Source organism: Diadema antillarum, unplaced genomic scaffold (genome assembly GCF_040938485.1).
Source record: "Diadema antillarum isolate AM-2024a unplaced genomic scaffold, OU_Dant_1.0 seq00000810_RagTag, whole genome shotgun sequence".
In the NCBI taxonomy this organism is placed as follows: domain Eukaryota; kingdom Metazoa; phylum Echinodermata; class Echinoidea; order Diadematoida; family Diadematidae; genus Diadema; species Diadema antillarum.
In genome coordinates this window covers 312,457-328,124 of record NW_027271690.1, presented here as the reverse complement: position 1 = coordinate 328,124, position 15,668 = coordinate 312,457, and the positions used below count along the sequence as shown (strand labels likewise).

At 38.9% G+C, this 15,668-nt stretch overlaps 1 protein-coding gene across 1 annotated transcript; it reads right to left on the bottom strand.

Annotated features, from left to right (window-relative positions):
• Positions 1 to 303: 303 nt before the first annotated feature.
• On the bottom strand, positions 304 to 15,608 carry LOC139739668 (methyltransferase-like protein 27). Its single transcript, XM_071650279.1, has 5 exons — positions 15,501 to 15,608; positions 5,472 to 5,594; positions 1,886 to 2,024; positions 1,115 to 1,207; positions 304 to 494 (listed from the first exon to the last, which is right to left on the bottom strand). Exons 1-5 carry the CDS (start codon positions 15,606 to 15,608, stop codon positions 304 to 306), a joined length of 654 nt encoding a protein of 217 aa, XP_071506380.1.
• Between the last annotated feature and the right edge of the window lie 60 nt (positions 15,609 to 15,668).

Genomic DNA, 15,668 nt, shown 5'->3' with positions numbered 1-15,668 from the left:
TTAGAAAACAAAAATTGTTTCCATTAAGACACGCTATTCTCAGGGTGGATTTTCTCTTGAATTAACAACGCTATCTAGAAAGGAAAGACGTGAGACAATAACAGCGTAGCTTAATACAACTTCACTTCATCCCTATACTAGTTCTTCCACATTAATAAAACTCACGCTCCACCTCGTTTGATTTGACTCTACCCAATAAGGTCTAAGATATCACGGAGTATTTAGTCATCAATGTTCCCTGAGTGTTTTCTTGTAACTGTCACCAAGAAGCTAAAACTAAAAGTTATACTGCGATCGATGGCACTACAATACCCTGTATATAAGGGTAATGCCGACCACGTGATCATCACCATCTTTCTCGTACAACGACTCTTCGTGCCGCACTTTCTCAATAAGTCCGTCCTCAACGAGCTTAACGAGCCCTGGCTTCAGTTTCATGTCACCTGTCTCCCCATCAAAGATGTACTTCCGGGTCGTGATGACGATAAACCCGCCTGCATTGGCAATACGTGAGTTGAAATTGCGAAATTTTGTTATAAATTGCCGTTTTCTTTGAAAGTAGGTTCCCCACAGAAATATAGGGGTTTTATAGCACACATTAGTATGCAGTTGAATCTCATGTACAGTGTAGTTTCTTCAACATTTATCATGGACAGATTTTCGAGGAAAACAAAAAAACACAACCTTCGAGGTATCAAACCAAACAGAGAGAATGCATCAATAATACGGTCGACTGATTATGCTTGACTGCTGATCGAGAAAGACTACGCATTATGAACGGTTGTGAAAATATTTGCTATAATCAGGTCGAAATAACATGAAATCAAAGCCAAACTTTATCTGAAATGAGATGCCTCGTTTCCGCGTTAATTTGTATGTTTTATGAGAAATTGACAGTCCAACACGTGATGGCGCTCCGCATACTGCACAACACGCATTATTAAGGGAGCAGCTAGTACACATGGATCAAAGTAATGTATTTTCACTCATTCCATACGGGAACCTGGTGGCCTGTGTATTATATCTATGGGGATTTCAGAATTTAGTATCAAAAGGGTTAATGAGACAGGCCAACAGTCGAGACTAAGAATTATAATGGCAATCATTATTTTACCTGACTTGACGAGTCGTATCATTTCTGGAAGGCACTTCTCATTGAGATGTGTTGGAAGAAAAGAACCGCTGCTCATTGCTACATCAAAGTAACCTGTCCAGTCCATGAAATGACGAAACAATATAGATTTAGACGAAATACAACAAGTTGTAGTGGTAAATAATGCAAAGTATGATGCTAATATCTGTGCATGCAACTAAAGAGAATTTTCTATGCAACGAAAATCACTCAATGTAAAATGAGCTCACGTCACAAAAACAAAACAAAATCCAAATCTCCAGTGGGGTGTTGTTTGAAATACACGTAGCTTAAACCAAGCAACACAGTCACAACTTTAGCTATTTAGCCTTCTTTGAAAATGCACAGGGTATAGTCTGCTTCAAAGCCTGACTTTTAACACAGCCCTATGACATCAAAATACATTGCACAGTCATATATTGACAATTAACAAAACATAAAATACTAATATCGATGGAAACATTGACACGTGTTAAGTATTGCAGCAACCATGAATAAAACTTAATAAGGATCAATACCATTGGATAAAAAACAATAGGGGTAAAGGTATTTCACATTTAAACTATAGCTTTTAAGATAAAAGTAAGTATGATAAGCAAGATGGAGAGAGCAAGGAGAGAGCAAATTGAAACAAACATATACAACTACACCAATCACACACCAACCACGAAACAATAACATCAACATTTCTCACTTCTCATTTCAAGCTAGAGTCATACGTTCTAGACTTTCCAGATTATCAAGCTCACTCACCATCTGTGAAATTTAGAGAGTTTAGAGGACCAAAGTTTGCTTCTGTTAGGTGACAGTATGTTCCCTTCTTTCGTAGGACATCAAGGAGTCCACTTGATAGATCCACGCCATAGAGATTCCTGTAGCCTGCCTTGTGCAGCTGTGTCCACGAAGAGAAAGCGCATGAGGATCTGTAAACATTGTTCATCCTACTGAACACAAAATACCTGCAACTGTATAAGTGTTTTCAAGAGTGTATAGGCCTATATACAAATGTTATTTAACCTTTTCAATAACCTAGAGTAACTTTGGATAGTAAGTACAACGATATGGGGTTTTCGTGCCAGTAATCAAACAAAATTTGAAGACCTATATACTTGTTTTGAAATCCCTATTTTATGCACTGGACTTGTACTGTCACTGCCTGGTAATTTGTATTTATCATTGTAACTCCTGTGGCGACTGGGGATGACATCTCATAGCACTTTGTATCCAGTTGAAAAACTATCCCGAAAGCACACAAAGGATCAATGCATAAGACTTTAAACAATGATAGGGACTACTACCACATTTTACAATAGTCTTTTTGCTAGATATCGACATCGTGTCACATGATTACAAGCAGAAATGTGCGTACATTAATTTAGTGTCCAAATTAGAGAGATCACCTTGACTTTACACATGAAGCATTATAGCTTGGGAGCGTCCCCCCCCCCCCCCCATAAGTGAAGACTTCTTTCCAAAGCTCCAAATGCAACAGAAGAAAGTTTTCATAGTTTGATACTCTGAGTGAATGGCTGACGGAGATATCTTGACATGCAGGCCAGCATGATCAAAACCCGACCATAGTCTTGCGCAGGTGGGAAGTTAGGATCCCCCTTTTTTATTTTATTTTTTTATAGATAATTTGATCAGTGTTACAAAATCACACAATCAGTCAGTCCGCAGCGCGAGCGAAAACGCACGTATTTATTCAAGTCGTATGCACGGCTGAGCGGTGCTTGCATACGTAATGAGCAGATACATGGTCATGAATAAATCCGTGTAGAACGAGTATTACTCGTCAGTTTTCGACACTTTTAGTATCGACTGAAAGAGAAAACATAAGGAAATATGCTCATGATCAAAATAAATGGAAAAGAAGAATATAGAATACCAAAATCCCTCTCGAAGTTCGGTATTGTATTCAGAAATATTCCTTCACGTTTGACGACAAAAAACTAACCTGAAATCTTTCATGCCCCTCTAAAATATGGTGAAAACTATGTCCGCTAAAGTATATAGTATCACAATAAGGGCACGTTTTCCCATCTTCATTTCAATACGGGTCAGGAACTAGCAAAATTCAGGGACATGTCTAGCGTCGAGTTTAAAAAGATTATCCTCGCATTCGCACCGGAATTCCGGGTCTGTGATTGGTCGAAATCTGTCGCAAGACGCGGCGTGTCGCATTGCGTAGTATCCATTGGCTGCTGACTCAATGCTGTGAGTTTTAAATGTTAGGTTCCAGATTGTGATCGAATTTTCACTCTCTATACAAAAATTGAACTTTACACATGAACCAATGATGTGTATGTGAGTGTGCACTTACAATGACCCTGAACAATGAACCTGGCTGCCACCTGTCCCGAGCTCTGCTGCAAGGCACATGAATGCTTCATCAATTATTCATGTGGATTGCCCCGAGCACTGCTAGTCTGAATTCTTGACACAGGGTGAAATGCATGCACATGAAAGAAGTAAGAACATGTTTCCATGTGCTTGCACACACCACATTTCAGAATGAACAAAGACTAGCTGCGATTGTAGAATTCCTCATGAAACATTCCAATCCTGGCCATTGTCCACGACCATTGTCTGGGTATCAACAACACATTCCACGCGTGTTCATTCACTACCCCACTTCCAGTAAGAAAACATAATTTGCCTTGTTTTCAACAGGAAAATTCACAACCTTAAAATGGTGCCCCTCTTCGTTTTTCAATCGATCATACTCGCTCAAGTTTCACGATTGTGAAATCGAAGAAATTACGGAGATCTATTTTCAATACCAGTCAGGAACTAGCAAAACATCAAACTATGATCTAAAAGCTTCTTGAACATTGGCAAAATAATCGTTTACTTTGATGCTGAAATGGACTACTATATTGACATCAAAAATAGGGAAATTAGGTATCAAATTAATGAGCATAATCAGCTCAACTTACCTAACCATCCTGGGTCAAACAATGCACTGCGAAAGCTATGAAAGCTGTTGTTGCCACCTCTGCAAAAACTCTCGCAAAGTATCGCGAAATCTCGTCAGTCTCACAAACTGCGTAAACGTGATTCTGAATAAAATTGTCGTTCGTGCCTCATTATCGCACACGCTGCGGACTGACTGCAATAGAGAATTAGTTTGTTGGGGGCTATTTCTTGCAAGTTAATTATAATATCTAACGTGTCATCTTTCTTGATTGATAAAATGAACATATCTTTTTTCTCTAAATATTCCACTAGTGTACATCACATCGTTAGATGCCATTTCTGAAAATGCAAAAACTCCCAAGCGTGGAAGGGGGTAACCCTCTTAAAGAAAATTAATCATATTTTAACTTTCTTTTGTAGCAAAATCAAAGAGCATTTGACTTGGCCTCTTTCAGAAAACAGGGGGTGATATTACCCTTAAAACATGTAGGTAACAAGTTGAGGGAATGTGTACCTTTCATGAAAAACGAAATTTCGTTGAATTTTCTCTATATTTCTTGACATCGTTCTTCATAATATGACGTCACAAACTGTAGTAGTCTTCTCATCCAGCGATGGCTGCACCACAAACTTAAAAAAGTGCAAACCTTTTGATCGGATTGTCCGATTTTCGTCAAATTTTCAATGATGTATTCTATTAATATTGCTGCCTTAATATTGCTGACTTAATTCACATTTACACTTGAGTATCATTCCCCTTCAAACGACAGTGAACATTTAATGATGAGATGTATTTGAAGTCTTCAGCTGAATGATGTTGCAGTTGGGTGTTACCGTACCTAATTTGCAATGGTAGGTTACTATTACTCCAAAGTTTGAGGGATGCACAGGCAAAATTCTCGGTCTCCTAATTTTTGATCTACATGTTAAGGATTCGTAAAAGAAAAGTATAACTTTTTTTTAGAACTGCGCAGGATATGAGTGTGTTTGCGAAATTTAGTAGTAATACATTGTAGTTTTGTAATACATGTATAGCTATAGGGGCTTGACCAATAAGTGTTTTAGTTATTACAATAAGGAAGATCTTACATGATATTTCTTGGCGCCGTGGAAGTCAGTGCAAATCTCGCAAAGAGAAGTGATCCTTGAGAATCTAGATCTACTACAGATCAGCCGAGCAAAGTTTTTTTGACCCAAAGCTGTAAGCTCTGTAGCCTTATACCTTTTGGATGATCTTCAGAAAACTGTAATCGTTCAATAGATGTTCACTTTTATCCAATATTTCTTAGTCCACTTTAATAAGGAGTGGTGTTTCCCATGCTTAATTCAGCAATTCACCGACCTTGGCCTACGTGGACAGTTGCAGTACGTCACACAGACATATTACCCATGAGTTTAACATTGGGATATATTTCCGTACCCCTTCTCCCACAAGTCCGGTGCCACAGCCCACGTCGAGTATCCGTGCATCCTGGTTGGGTTCCAATTTGGCTACGACATCAGCCGTGAAGATAGGTGCTACGTAGTCCAGGGAGAGTACAAGCTGCAGATAAAAGAGTTGATATCCGCAACGTGTGAGGATATAAAAATATATTTTAGATGATCTAACAATCTTTCACTTGAAATAGTAACTTGAGCAATATCATATGTCTGTGACGTAGCTTTAAGCAAGTTATGCAGGTTAAAGAATAGATATGCATATTGATTATGTCTAATATACTTAGAACTTGGTGGCAGGCTTTTTGACAAAAGAATTTTAAATGTTTGTGTTTTCCCGTTGCTCTTTTTAAAAGATTAAAGTCATTTCCGATTTCTGAACCAAATTAGCATGCCTTAGCCACCAAACTGTAAACCAGGATCACATCATATAACGTTAGCCAGAATACCCACAATGGCTTGCAATTTGTAAGGTGACGTTCCTAGTATCATGTTCGTTATTGTACAGTAGTTCTGAGATGCTTAGCGAACCTATATTGCATTTTATAAACTTCTTCATCCAAGCACTTTCAGATCATTGAGACGCATACGGCACTTTTGAAGTTGAGTGCATGATTTTGAAAAATTGATAAAAGAATTTTCTACAACCAGTCAAAATATACGTAACATTTCACTTTCAAAAACTAAAATTAAAGGACCTAATGTAAATTACATACTCAGTAGGTCCTTTGATTAACGACAGTTTTGTGGCGAAACGAGTCTAAATGAATTTCATAGATTTGGGGGGGGGGGGGGGAATAGTATTTTTCTTCAGATTATTTGGAAAAAGAAAAAAACTTCCAAACCAAAATTCTGCCAGTGGCCTCATCTGTCAATTATTGCCAAAGAACTGATAATCAACGAAAAGCTTTGCAATGCACCATCCATTAAACTGAGCATAACTTCAATGTATTCTTGCAGTTTCTTTTGTTACTCATGATAGTAACATCGAAACATGCAAGCTATGCTCAGTCCACTGCCAGGCAGGGGGAGGTACATTCCAATGTCTTTTGATAAACATAATCGGTACTCTAGCCATAGCAATGATTGACAGATAAGGTCACTGGCAGAATCTTGGTTTGGAAGGTTTTCAGTGGGCGTATCCAAGTAATTTGAAGAAAAACACAAGAAAAGAAAATTTAATGAAATATATTCACTGCTTTCAACTATTCGTTTCACCACGTAAGTGATATTGAGGATATCATGAATCAACACAAATCAAGGTACATTTGCAATGCACAGATCCTTTAACTCTTTATGTGCCAACCTTCGTGACTCAGTCGACGACACGCTAGTTCGCACATTCTGTTCAAACACACAAACCCGCCCAAATCGATCGATAACTAGCCAAGGTATGCCACAGTACAACAGACGCGTTTCTCACGATTCCATTTCTGTCACTCTCTAGCTTGCATTTTATATGGTGATTGACTATCAAGCGGTGTTCCCTACTGGATTTTTGAGTACATCTTAAGTTTCTGTCACTGTTCTATGTGGAAAGTCATACCTCTACAATTACGTAGCTTCTGGCCATTAGAAAGAAAAACAGTCATAGATTTGCCATGCAGTTTACATCAAAATGCTTGGCATTTTCCTCTACAACTTCGCTCATTGCATGCCCAGGTAACAGAAATCTGTTAAAGTTATATAGATTTCAATAAACAGAATGTTTTCCCAAAGCATGACTATGCTGCGGTCTGAGAATAATGTGGCACACAGGATGTTTACACCATAGGCGTACCCAGGATTTTTTAGAGGGGGGTGTTCAATGGCGTACCGTGGGTCAAGACATTGGGGGGGGGGGGGCGCACCTCATGGAAGCAACATCAGAATTGCATAACTGTACAATTAAATGCGAGCGAGCGGAGCGAGCGAGCTTGAAAATTTTGACAATTTACAGTCCCCAAACTGCCGTTTGTAGCTATATAATATGATAATATATATATATATACATGTATATATATATATATATATATATATATATTTGCTTTGGAAATTAAGGGGGTTGCACCGTGTGCAACTGCTGGCAGTTGCTGGCAGTAACATCAGGAGAATGGCATAAATGCGAGCGAGCGAAGCGAGCGAGCTTGAAAATTTTGACATTTTAAGTCCCCAAACTGCCGTTATGGCAGCTATATTTTTTCGCTTTAGAAATTAAGGGGAGGGGGCGCAGCGGGCGCAACTGGTGGTAATTACTGAAAGCAACATCAGGAGAATTGCATAACGATTAAATGCGAGCGAGCGAAGCGAGCGAGCTTGAAAATTTTGACATTTTACAGTCCCCAAACTGCCATTTGTAGCTATATTTTTTCGCCTTAGAAATTAAGGGGAGGGGGCGCACCGGGCGCAACTGCTGGCAATTACTGACAGCAACATCAGGAGAATTGCATAACGATAAAATGCGAGTGAGCGAAGCGAGCGAGCTTGAAAATTTTTACATTTTACTGTCCCCAAACTGCCGTTTGTAGCTATATTTTTTCGCTTTAGAAATTAAGGGGAGGGGGCGCACCGGGCGCAGCTGCTGGCAATTACTGACAGCAACATCAGGAGAATTGCATAACGATAAAAATGCGAGCGAGCGAAGCGAGCGAGCTTGAAAATTTTGACATATTACAGTCCTCAAACTGCCGTTTGTAGCTATATTTTTTCGCTTTAGAAATTAAAGGGAGGGGGCGCACCGGGCGCAACTGCTGGCAATTACTGACAGCAACATCAGGAGAATTGCATAATGATTAAATGCGAGCGAGCGAAGCAAGCGAGCTTGAAAATTTTGACATTTTACAGTCCCAAAACTGCCGTTTGTAGCTATGTTTTTTCGCTTTGGAAATTAAGGGGAGGGGGCGCACCGGGCGCAACTGCTGGCAATTACTGACAGCAACATCAGGAGAATTGCATAACGATTAAATGTGAGCGAGCGAAGCGAGCGAGCTTGAAAATTTTGACATTTTACAGTCCCCAAAGTGCCGTTTGTAGCTATATTTTTTCGCTTTGGAAATTCGGGGGGTGGGGGGGCGCAACTGCTGGCAATTACTGGTAGTAACATCAGGAGAATGGCATATAGTCCAGTCAATCTAGCGATTTTTAGGGGGTAACCCACCACTAATTGCAACAGTAGGAATTTTACTGCAGAGCAAGTCGCTGAGGCCTCCTGAACACCATACTAAAAGTCCCAAAAAATCCAGCGGGGCAATTTAGTAAAATTTGCATAATATGCAAATTACACCTGAAATGAGAGGAAATTGACAGATCTCAGCTTCCCGTTATCCAATTTTAAAGATTTAAATGTATAAACTTATATTTTGTAGGTCAATGAACACGATAGATGCCTTTTCGAATTGGTCGTACAAAAATAATTTACATAAAATGCAAATTAGCGGTAACTGTAAGAGTACATTCATAACAACAGTACTCACGTTGGCACAATGCACGTTTTGCATATGGGGACGCGGGGTTGAGGGGGTAACTTTGGGCGCCTCCCAAAGGCCGCTTTAAATGTGCATCACTTTTAACTATGTAAGTATTGTAAAGCAATGTCTCCTGTATTGATTACATTGCATTTCTTGAAAACAAAAATACCCTTGCTGTAAGGCACGATCGAATTTTGACAGTATGTACTTTTGGAACATATATATTCGCGTTATATGATATTATATGTTTTCTATATTGCCAAGAGGATAAAGGGCATTTCGGGGGCACACGCCACAGGGTCGCCCTTCAATAAGCACCCTTTTTATTGTGTAGATCTTGTAAAGCAAATCTTCTTCTATCATATTCATGACTTTTCATTGATATAAGAGTGTATTTGCTGTATTGCTGGACCTACATTTAAAACCATTCACACTAGAACAACTGCATTTGCGTTGCTAATATCCGTATCTTGTCATAAAGGGCGTGAGCGTAGGTGTAAATTCAGACACCTCCCCAGGGATTACCTTTGGATGTCCACCTTTTTGACAATGTAGTTATTGTAGAGCAATGTTTCCTCTACTAATTAGTTGCATTTTTTGGGGAAACAAAAGTGCCTTTGCTATACGGCACGATGGAATTTCGAAAACATGTACGTTTGGAAAATATATATATTCGCGTTATATGATATTATATGTTTTCTATTATTGCCGTGAGGGTGGAGTATCTTTGGCACATCCCACAGGGTTGCCGTTTGATGCGCACCCTCTTAAGTGTATAGATCTTGTAAAGTTAAGTTTCTTCTATCATTTTCATAACTTGTCATCGATGAAAATTGTATTTGATGTATTGCCGGAACTACTTTTACAACCATTCATGCTAGAACAACGGTATTTGCGTTGCTAATATCTGTGTTTTGTAATAAGGGGGCGTGAGCGTAGATGTGAATTTGGACACTTCCCAAGGGATTACTTTTGAATGTTCACCCTTTTGACAATATAGTTATTGTAGAGCAATGTCTCCTCTATTAATTAGTTGCATTTCTTGGAAACAAAGGTGCCTTTGCTATTCAGCACGATGGAATTTTGAAAACATGTACGTTTGGAACATATACATATTCGCGTTGTATGATATTATATGTTTTCTAAGTTGCCGTGAGGGTTGAATATTTTTGGCACATCCCACAGGGTTACCATTTAATGTGCATCCTCTTCACTGTATAGATCTGGTAAGGTTAAGCCTCTTCTATCATTTCCATAACTTTTCATTGATAAATAGTGTATTCGCTGTATTGCCGGGACTACTTTTAAAACCATCCACGCTAGAACAACGGTGTTTGCGTTGCTAATATCTGTGTTTTGTCTTAAGGGTGCGTGAGCGTAGGTGTAATTTTGGACCATTCCCAAGGGATTGTCCTTTAATGTTCACCCTTTAGAGAATATGGATATCGTTAAGGGATGTCTCCTCTATTAACTACAATGTATTTTTGAAAACAAAAGTGCCCATGCTGCATGGCATGATCGAAGTTTGAAACATGTACGTTTGGAACATATAGTATATTCGCGTTAATGATATTCAATGTTTTCTATATTGCCGTGAGGGTGGGGTACTTTGGGGCACATCCCACAGGATTGGAATTTAATGTGCATCCTCTCACTGAATAGATATTGTGAAGCAATGCTTCTTCTATCATTTGCACGACATTCATCGATATAAAAGTGTGTAGCTGTATTGCCGGAACTACTTCTAAAACCATGTACCAAAGAACGTCAGTATTTGCGTTCATAGTATCCGTGTGTTGTAATTACGGGGCTTGAGAGGAGGTGTAATTTTGGACACTTCCCAAGGGATTGCTTTGAAATGTTCACCCTTTTGACAATAAAGTTAAGGTAGAGCAATTTTTTCTTCTTTTAATTATATTGCATTTCTTGAAAACAATAGGGCACTTGCTGTACAACCGTTGGAAAATTGGAACATATTCGTGCTAAATGATAGTGCATGTTTCCTATATTGCCCTGGGGGTTGGATGATTTGAACACATCCCACTCGGTGGCCTTTGAGTGTGCACCCCTTTGACTATATGAATATTGTAAAGCAGTGTCTCTACCATTTAAAAATCATGAAAAGTAAAGTGTTTTAATTTACAACCCGGCAAAACGACTTTCTACGTGCATGTACAACTGAATTTGCTTTGGCATATAATGCATGTTTTGTTAACCTGTTTTGGGACCACGAAGGTCAAGGTATGGGTGATTTGGGCACTTCCCAAGGGCTTGCGTTTGAATGTCCAACTTTTTGACAATATAGATATTGTAAAGCAACGTCTCCTGTATTACCTGAATTGCATTTTACGAAAATAAAAGAGTATGTGCTAGACAGGCGGAAGAACTTTTCAGAGGCATGTACCCATGGAACATTTTTTTCGCTGTTGTATATACTGCACTTTTTTCATTGCCTTTAGGATTTCACCTTTTCATCTTATAGATATTGTAGAACAATAATTCTTCTATAACTTCCACTGAAATTTAATGGAAATGAAACGAAAAGGACGTTATAGAGGGTTATAGAGGGTGTATTCACGTGTATATACTGTGTTTTGTACCGGGCTGTGAGGGTATAGGGATAAATTCGGATACCTCCCTCCGAGTCGCTTTGACTCATGTGCACCACTTTTTAAAGATATACTTTCATAGAAATAGTCTTTGCTAGACGGCCAAACGACTTAAAAAAAAAAAAATCTTGTACGCTTAGAACAACGGAAATCGCGTTGGTTGATGCATGTTTTGCAAATGGCCGTGGGGATATGATCGATAGGGGTAACTTTGGTCACTACCCACAGAGTTTCCTTTGACTGTGCTATCTTCAATATCTCAAAACCCTCAAGGGTGCAAGAGCTGAATCATCCAGATTCGAATAAGCACCTCTCCAAATAGAGTTCATTAATTACAAAATTGGACAAGTTATAGATGTTGACAGTTGTTTATATTATTTGATTCTACGTAATTAATGGATAAGCTATCATTATCTTTCTGATAACAAACTATTATTCGCTTAAAATTATTCATGCTAGGTTTCTAATGCTGAAAAGTTTGTTTTGGTGAAGAGAAACTGAAATGTCACATTTGAACACTCTTGATATGCTCATATCGGGCACTTTGGTGCATTTGAATATTCCGTTGGCTCGGTACCCTTTGCATATCATGCAAATGGGGCCCAGATTATGTACATGGAATTGTTTGCATCGCACTAAGTGACATTGCAAACATATGTTTCAACACTTTTGGTGTTCCAATCTGAAACCTAGAGGCATAGTTTTCATGGAAACACTGTATTTTAATCATTATTGGAGCTAATTTGCATATTATGCAAATAAGGCCCAGAATATGTACATGGAAATGTTTGCATCGCACTAACTTACATTGCAAACATATGTTTCAACACTTTGGGTGTTCCAATCTGAAACCTAGAAGCATAGTTTTCATGGAAACACTGTATTTTTATCATTATTGGAGCTAATTTGCATATTATGCAAATGAGGCCCAGAATATGTACATAGACATGTTTGCATCGCACTAACTGACATTGAAAACATAAGTTTCAACACTTTCGGTGTTTCAATCTGAAACCTAGAAGCATAGTTCTCATGGAAACACTGTATTTTTATCATTATGGGAGCTAATTTGCATATTATGCAAATGAGGCCCAGATCATGTCCATGGAAATGTTTGCATCGCACTAGCTGACATTGTAAACATATGTTAAAATACTTTCGGTTTTCCAATCTGAAACCTAGAAGCATAGTTTTCATGGAAACACTGTATTTTTATCATTATGGAGCTAATTTGCATATTATGCAAATTTAGCCACTTTACCCCATTGGATTTCTTGGGACTTTTAGTATGGTGTTTAGGAGCCCATAACAAGTTGCACTGCAGTGGAATTCATACTGTTGCAATTAGTGGTGGGTGAAACCCTATTTTGACTGGACTAATATGACGGTTAAATGCGAGCGAGCGAAGCGAGCGAGCTTGAAAATTTTGACATTTTACCGTCCAAAAACTGTCGTTCGTACATGTATATTTTTTTCGCATTGGAGGGGGGGGGGGGCGCCCGGTGCGCCCCCTGGATCCGCCACTGGTAGTCAAGGGTGTCGGTTTATGTTCATGATTGGGGGAGGTATGACCAGCGAGGGGGCGTCGAAGTGACCAAGCGGGAGAAGGATGTCCAAAATCTGCACTTTATATAGAGCATCCCCTAATTTGTTTGTGTTTGTGAGTGTGTGTGTTTCATATAGGTGGAAAAGTTAGGAAATAGCCAAGGTCAAGTCTTATTATTGGCAATGCAAGGCATTTTAATATAGACTAGTATGTAAAGCAACACTGCAAAATCAATGATCAAGCTTTGATAGCAAATGTGTACAACCTATCAAACATTGCGCAACATTGCAGCGACTCTTTTTGCCATTCCGATATTCTGAGTATACACTGCGCACATCCTGCTTGTATTCAAAATGCCAACCAGGAATCACGCTGAATCACAATCTTTTGTCGTCTCGGGGCTCTTTGAACAATGTTATACCTCTTTAATTATATGGTTAAAAGAAATCTTAGAAAAATATCTTTTTTTCTTGATCATCCTTTCATGTCGATTTCAAAAGCAGTTTACTACCCTTGAATTACTATTTTCGTAGGTTTTTTCTTTCTTTTTTCTTTTTTTTCTTTTTTTTAATCAGCGGATGAGGGGGGGGGGGCACGTGCCCCCCCTCCCCATGCCCCCGTAGTTACGCCACTGTTCCTAGACCTAGATATCTAATGAATTTTAAGCGCAATAAAGTCATCCAACCACAATTTGTAGACTCACACTCAGTTATCTTTCAGTTTTAACTTTCAGTCTTTGAAAAAATTCATATCTACTATTACTAAAGATTACCAAGTCCATGTGCTATTACTAATTACATTGAGTAGCAAGTAACTTGCTACTCCCAGAGCTTCCAGAGCTTGCTGCTTCCAGTAGGCTACTATACTGACTGTACTTGGTAGTCAGTGGCGTATCTAGGGAAAATGGCGCCCGTGGCAAGCGCGAAAATTGCGCCCCTAATTTCTGAAAAAGTGTTCAACCCCAACCCCATCCCGGTAGGGACTTAAAAAAAGTCCTCATGATATGCTTTTTGAAGCACTTAAGAGGGGTCTTTTGAGGGTGATCTATATGTATAAATAGGCAACCCTAAATTTTGATATATTTTGGCGAGCGAGCGCAGCAAGCGAGCCGAAAATTTTTATATTCAGCTTTATACATAACATGGAATTCTTGTAATTTTTGGTTATTAAATCTTCGAATTACAATTCTAATCATAGTGGCGGCCTTATAGATAACGATTTGTACCAACAGTGTCCAACCCCATCCCGGTAGGGACTTAAAAAAAGTCCACATGGTGTGCTTTTTCAAGCACTTATAGAAGGGGTCTTTTGAGGGTGTTTTAAATGTAATAGATATTGAAAAATTTTGGCGACGAGTGCAGCGAGCGAGGAGAAATTTTTTGTATTTCAGCTTACAAAACATGGAATTCTTGTCATTTTTGGTTATTAAATCTTCGAATGACAATTCTAATCAAGATATAGTGACGGTCTTATAGATAACGATTTATACCAACAGTGTTCAACCCCAATCCCATCCCGGTAGGGACTTAAAAAAAGTCCATTTGATATGCTTTTTCGAGCACTTAAAGGTTTTTTTTTTGAGGGTGATATAAAATCTGATAAATTTTGATAAATTTTGGCGAGCGAGCGCAGCGAGCGAGCCGACAATTTTTGTATTTCACCTTACAAAACATGGAATTCTTGTCATTTTTTGGTTATTAAATCTTACAATTCTAATCAAGATATAGTGACGGCTTCATAGATAACGATTTATGCCAACAAACTAAGGACTTGGAAAAATACTCTGAATTACTATCCGAGTGAGTGAGCCGAAATTTTTATATTTCCACGTCATCATTACGTTTTGTTCTTCTTATTTTTTTTTTTTGGATAAATTTTGGCGAGCGGGCGCAGCGAGCGAGCCGAAAATTTTTATATTTCAGCGTTACAAAACATGGAATTCATGGAATTCATGTTTTGTTTTTATCTTGTTTGATTTGGTTTTCTGTTTGCGCGTCAGCTTCGCGCGCGGTGCAGTAACGTAGTATTAACACGTACTGTACACGAGTTCTTTAGTGCGTATGATATTAATACATGTAACTCCATAATGTATCATCATCCACACAAACATTAAAACAAGGAAGAGAGAGAGAGAGAGAGAAAATGAACGCAAAAGAAAGGAAAGGCGGAATTCAAAACGGAAATAAAAGCGGTAAAGACAGCTTTTGTTTCATTTGTCAACATCTAAGCATTGCTGAAGAGGGGTGTTGAATAGCTCAAACACCTCCCTTTTGCCCAAGGGGGGTGTTTGAACACCTTAAACACCCCCCTTTTGGCAAAGGGGGGTGTTTGAACACCCAAAACACCCCCCCCCCCCTCGGTACGCCCTTGGTTTACACCATGGCACATGAAGAGTTAAGCTACTTGATTACCTCATCAAAGTAACTGGCAAACTCATCGTACACCCGTTTCACTTCGGCCTGATCCTTCATCGTGTGAAGCGCCCTCACTTTCCTCACTTTCCACTCTTCGTCATTCATGGTCAGTCTTAGAAGCTTTTTCTCTGCAAATTAATGAAGGATCTCGACTCAGTGAGATGT

Excerpts from the sequence above, each read along its gene's own strand:
- LOC139739668 (XM_071650279.1), bottom strand. The coding sequence starts at position 15,608 with ATGAATGACGAAGAGTGGAAAGTGAGGAAAGTGAGGGCGCTTCACACG. Across the intron at positions 2,025-5,471 it reads CCGGACTTGTGGGAGAAGGG|CTGCACAAGGCAGGCTACAG; the intron begins GTACGGAAATAT and ends TCGTGGACACAG. Across the intron at positions 495-1,114 it reads GATACGACTCGTCAAGTCAG|GCGGGTTTATCGTCATCACG; the intron begins GTAAAATAATGA and ends TTGCCAATGCAG.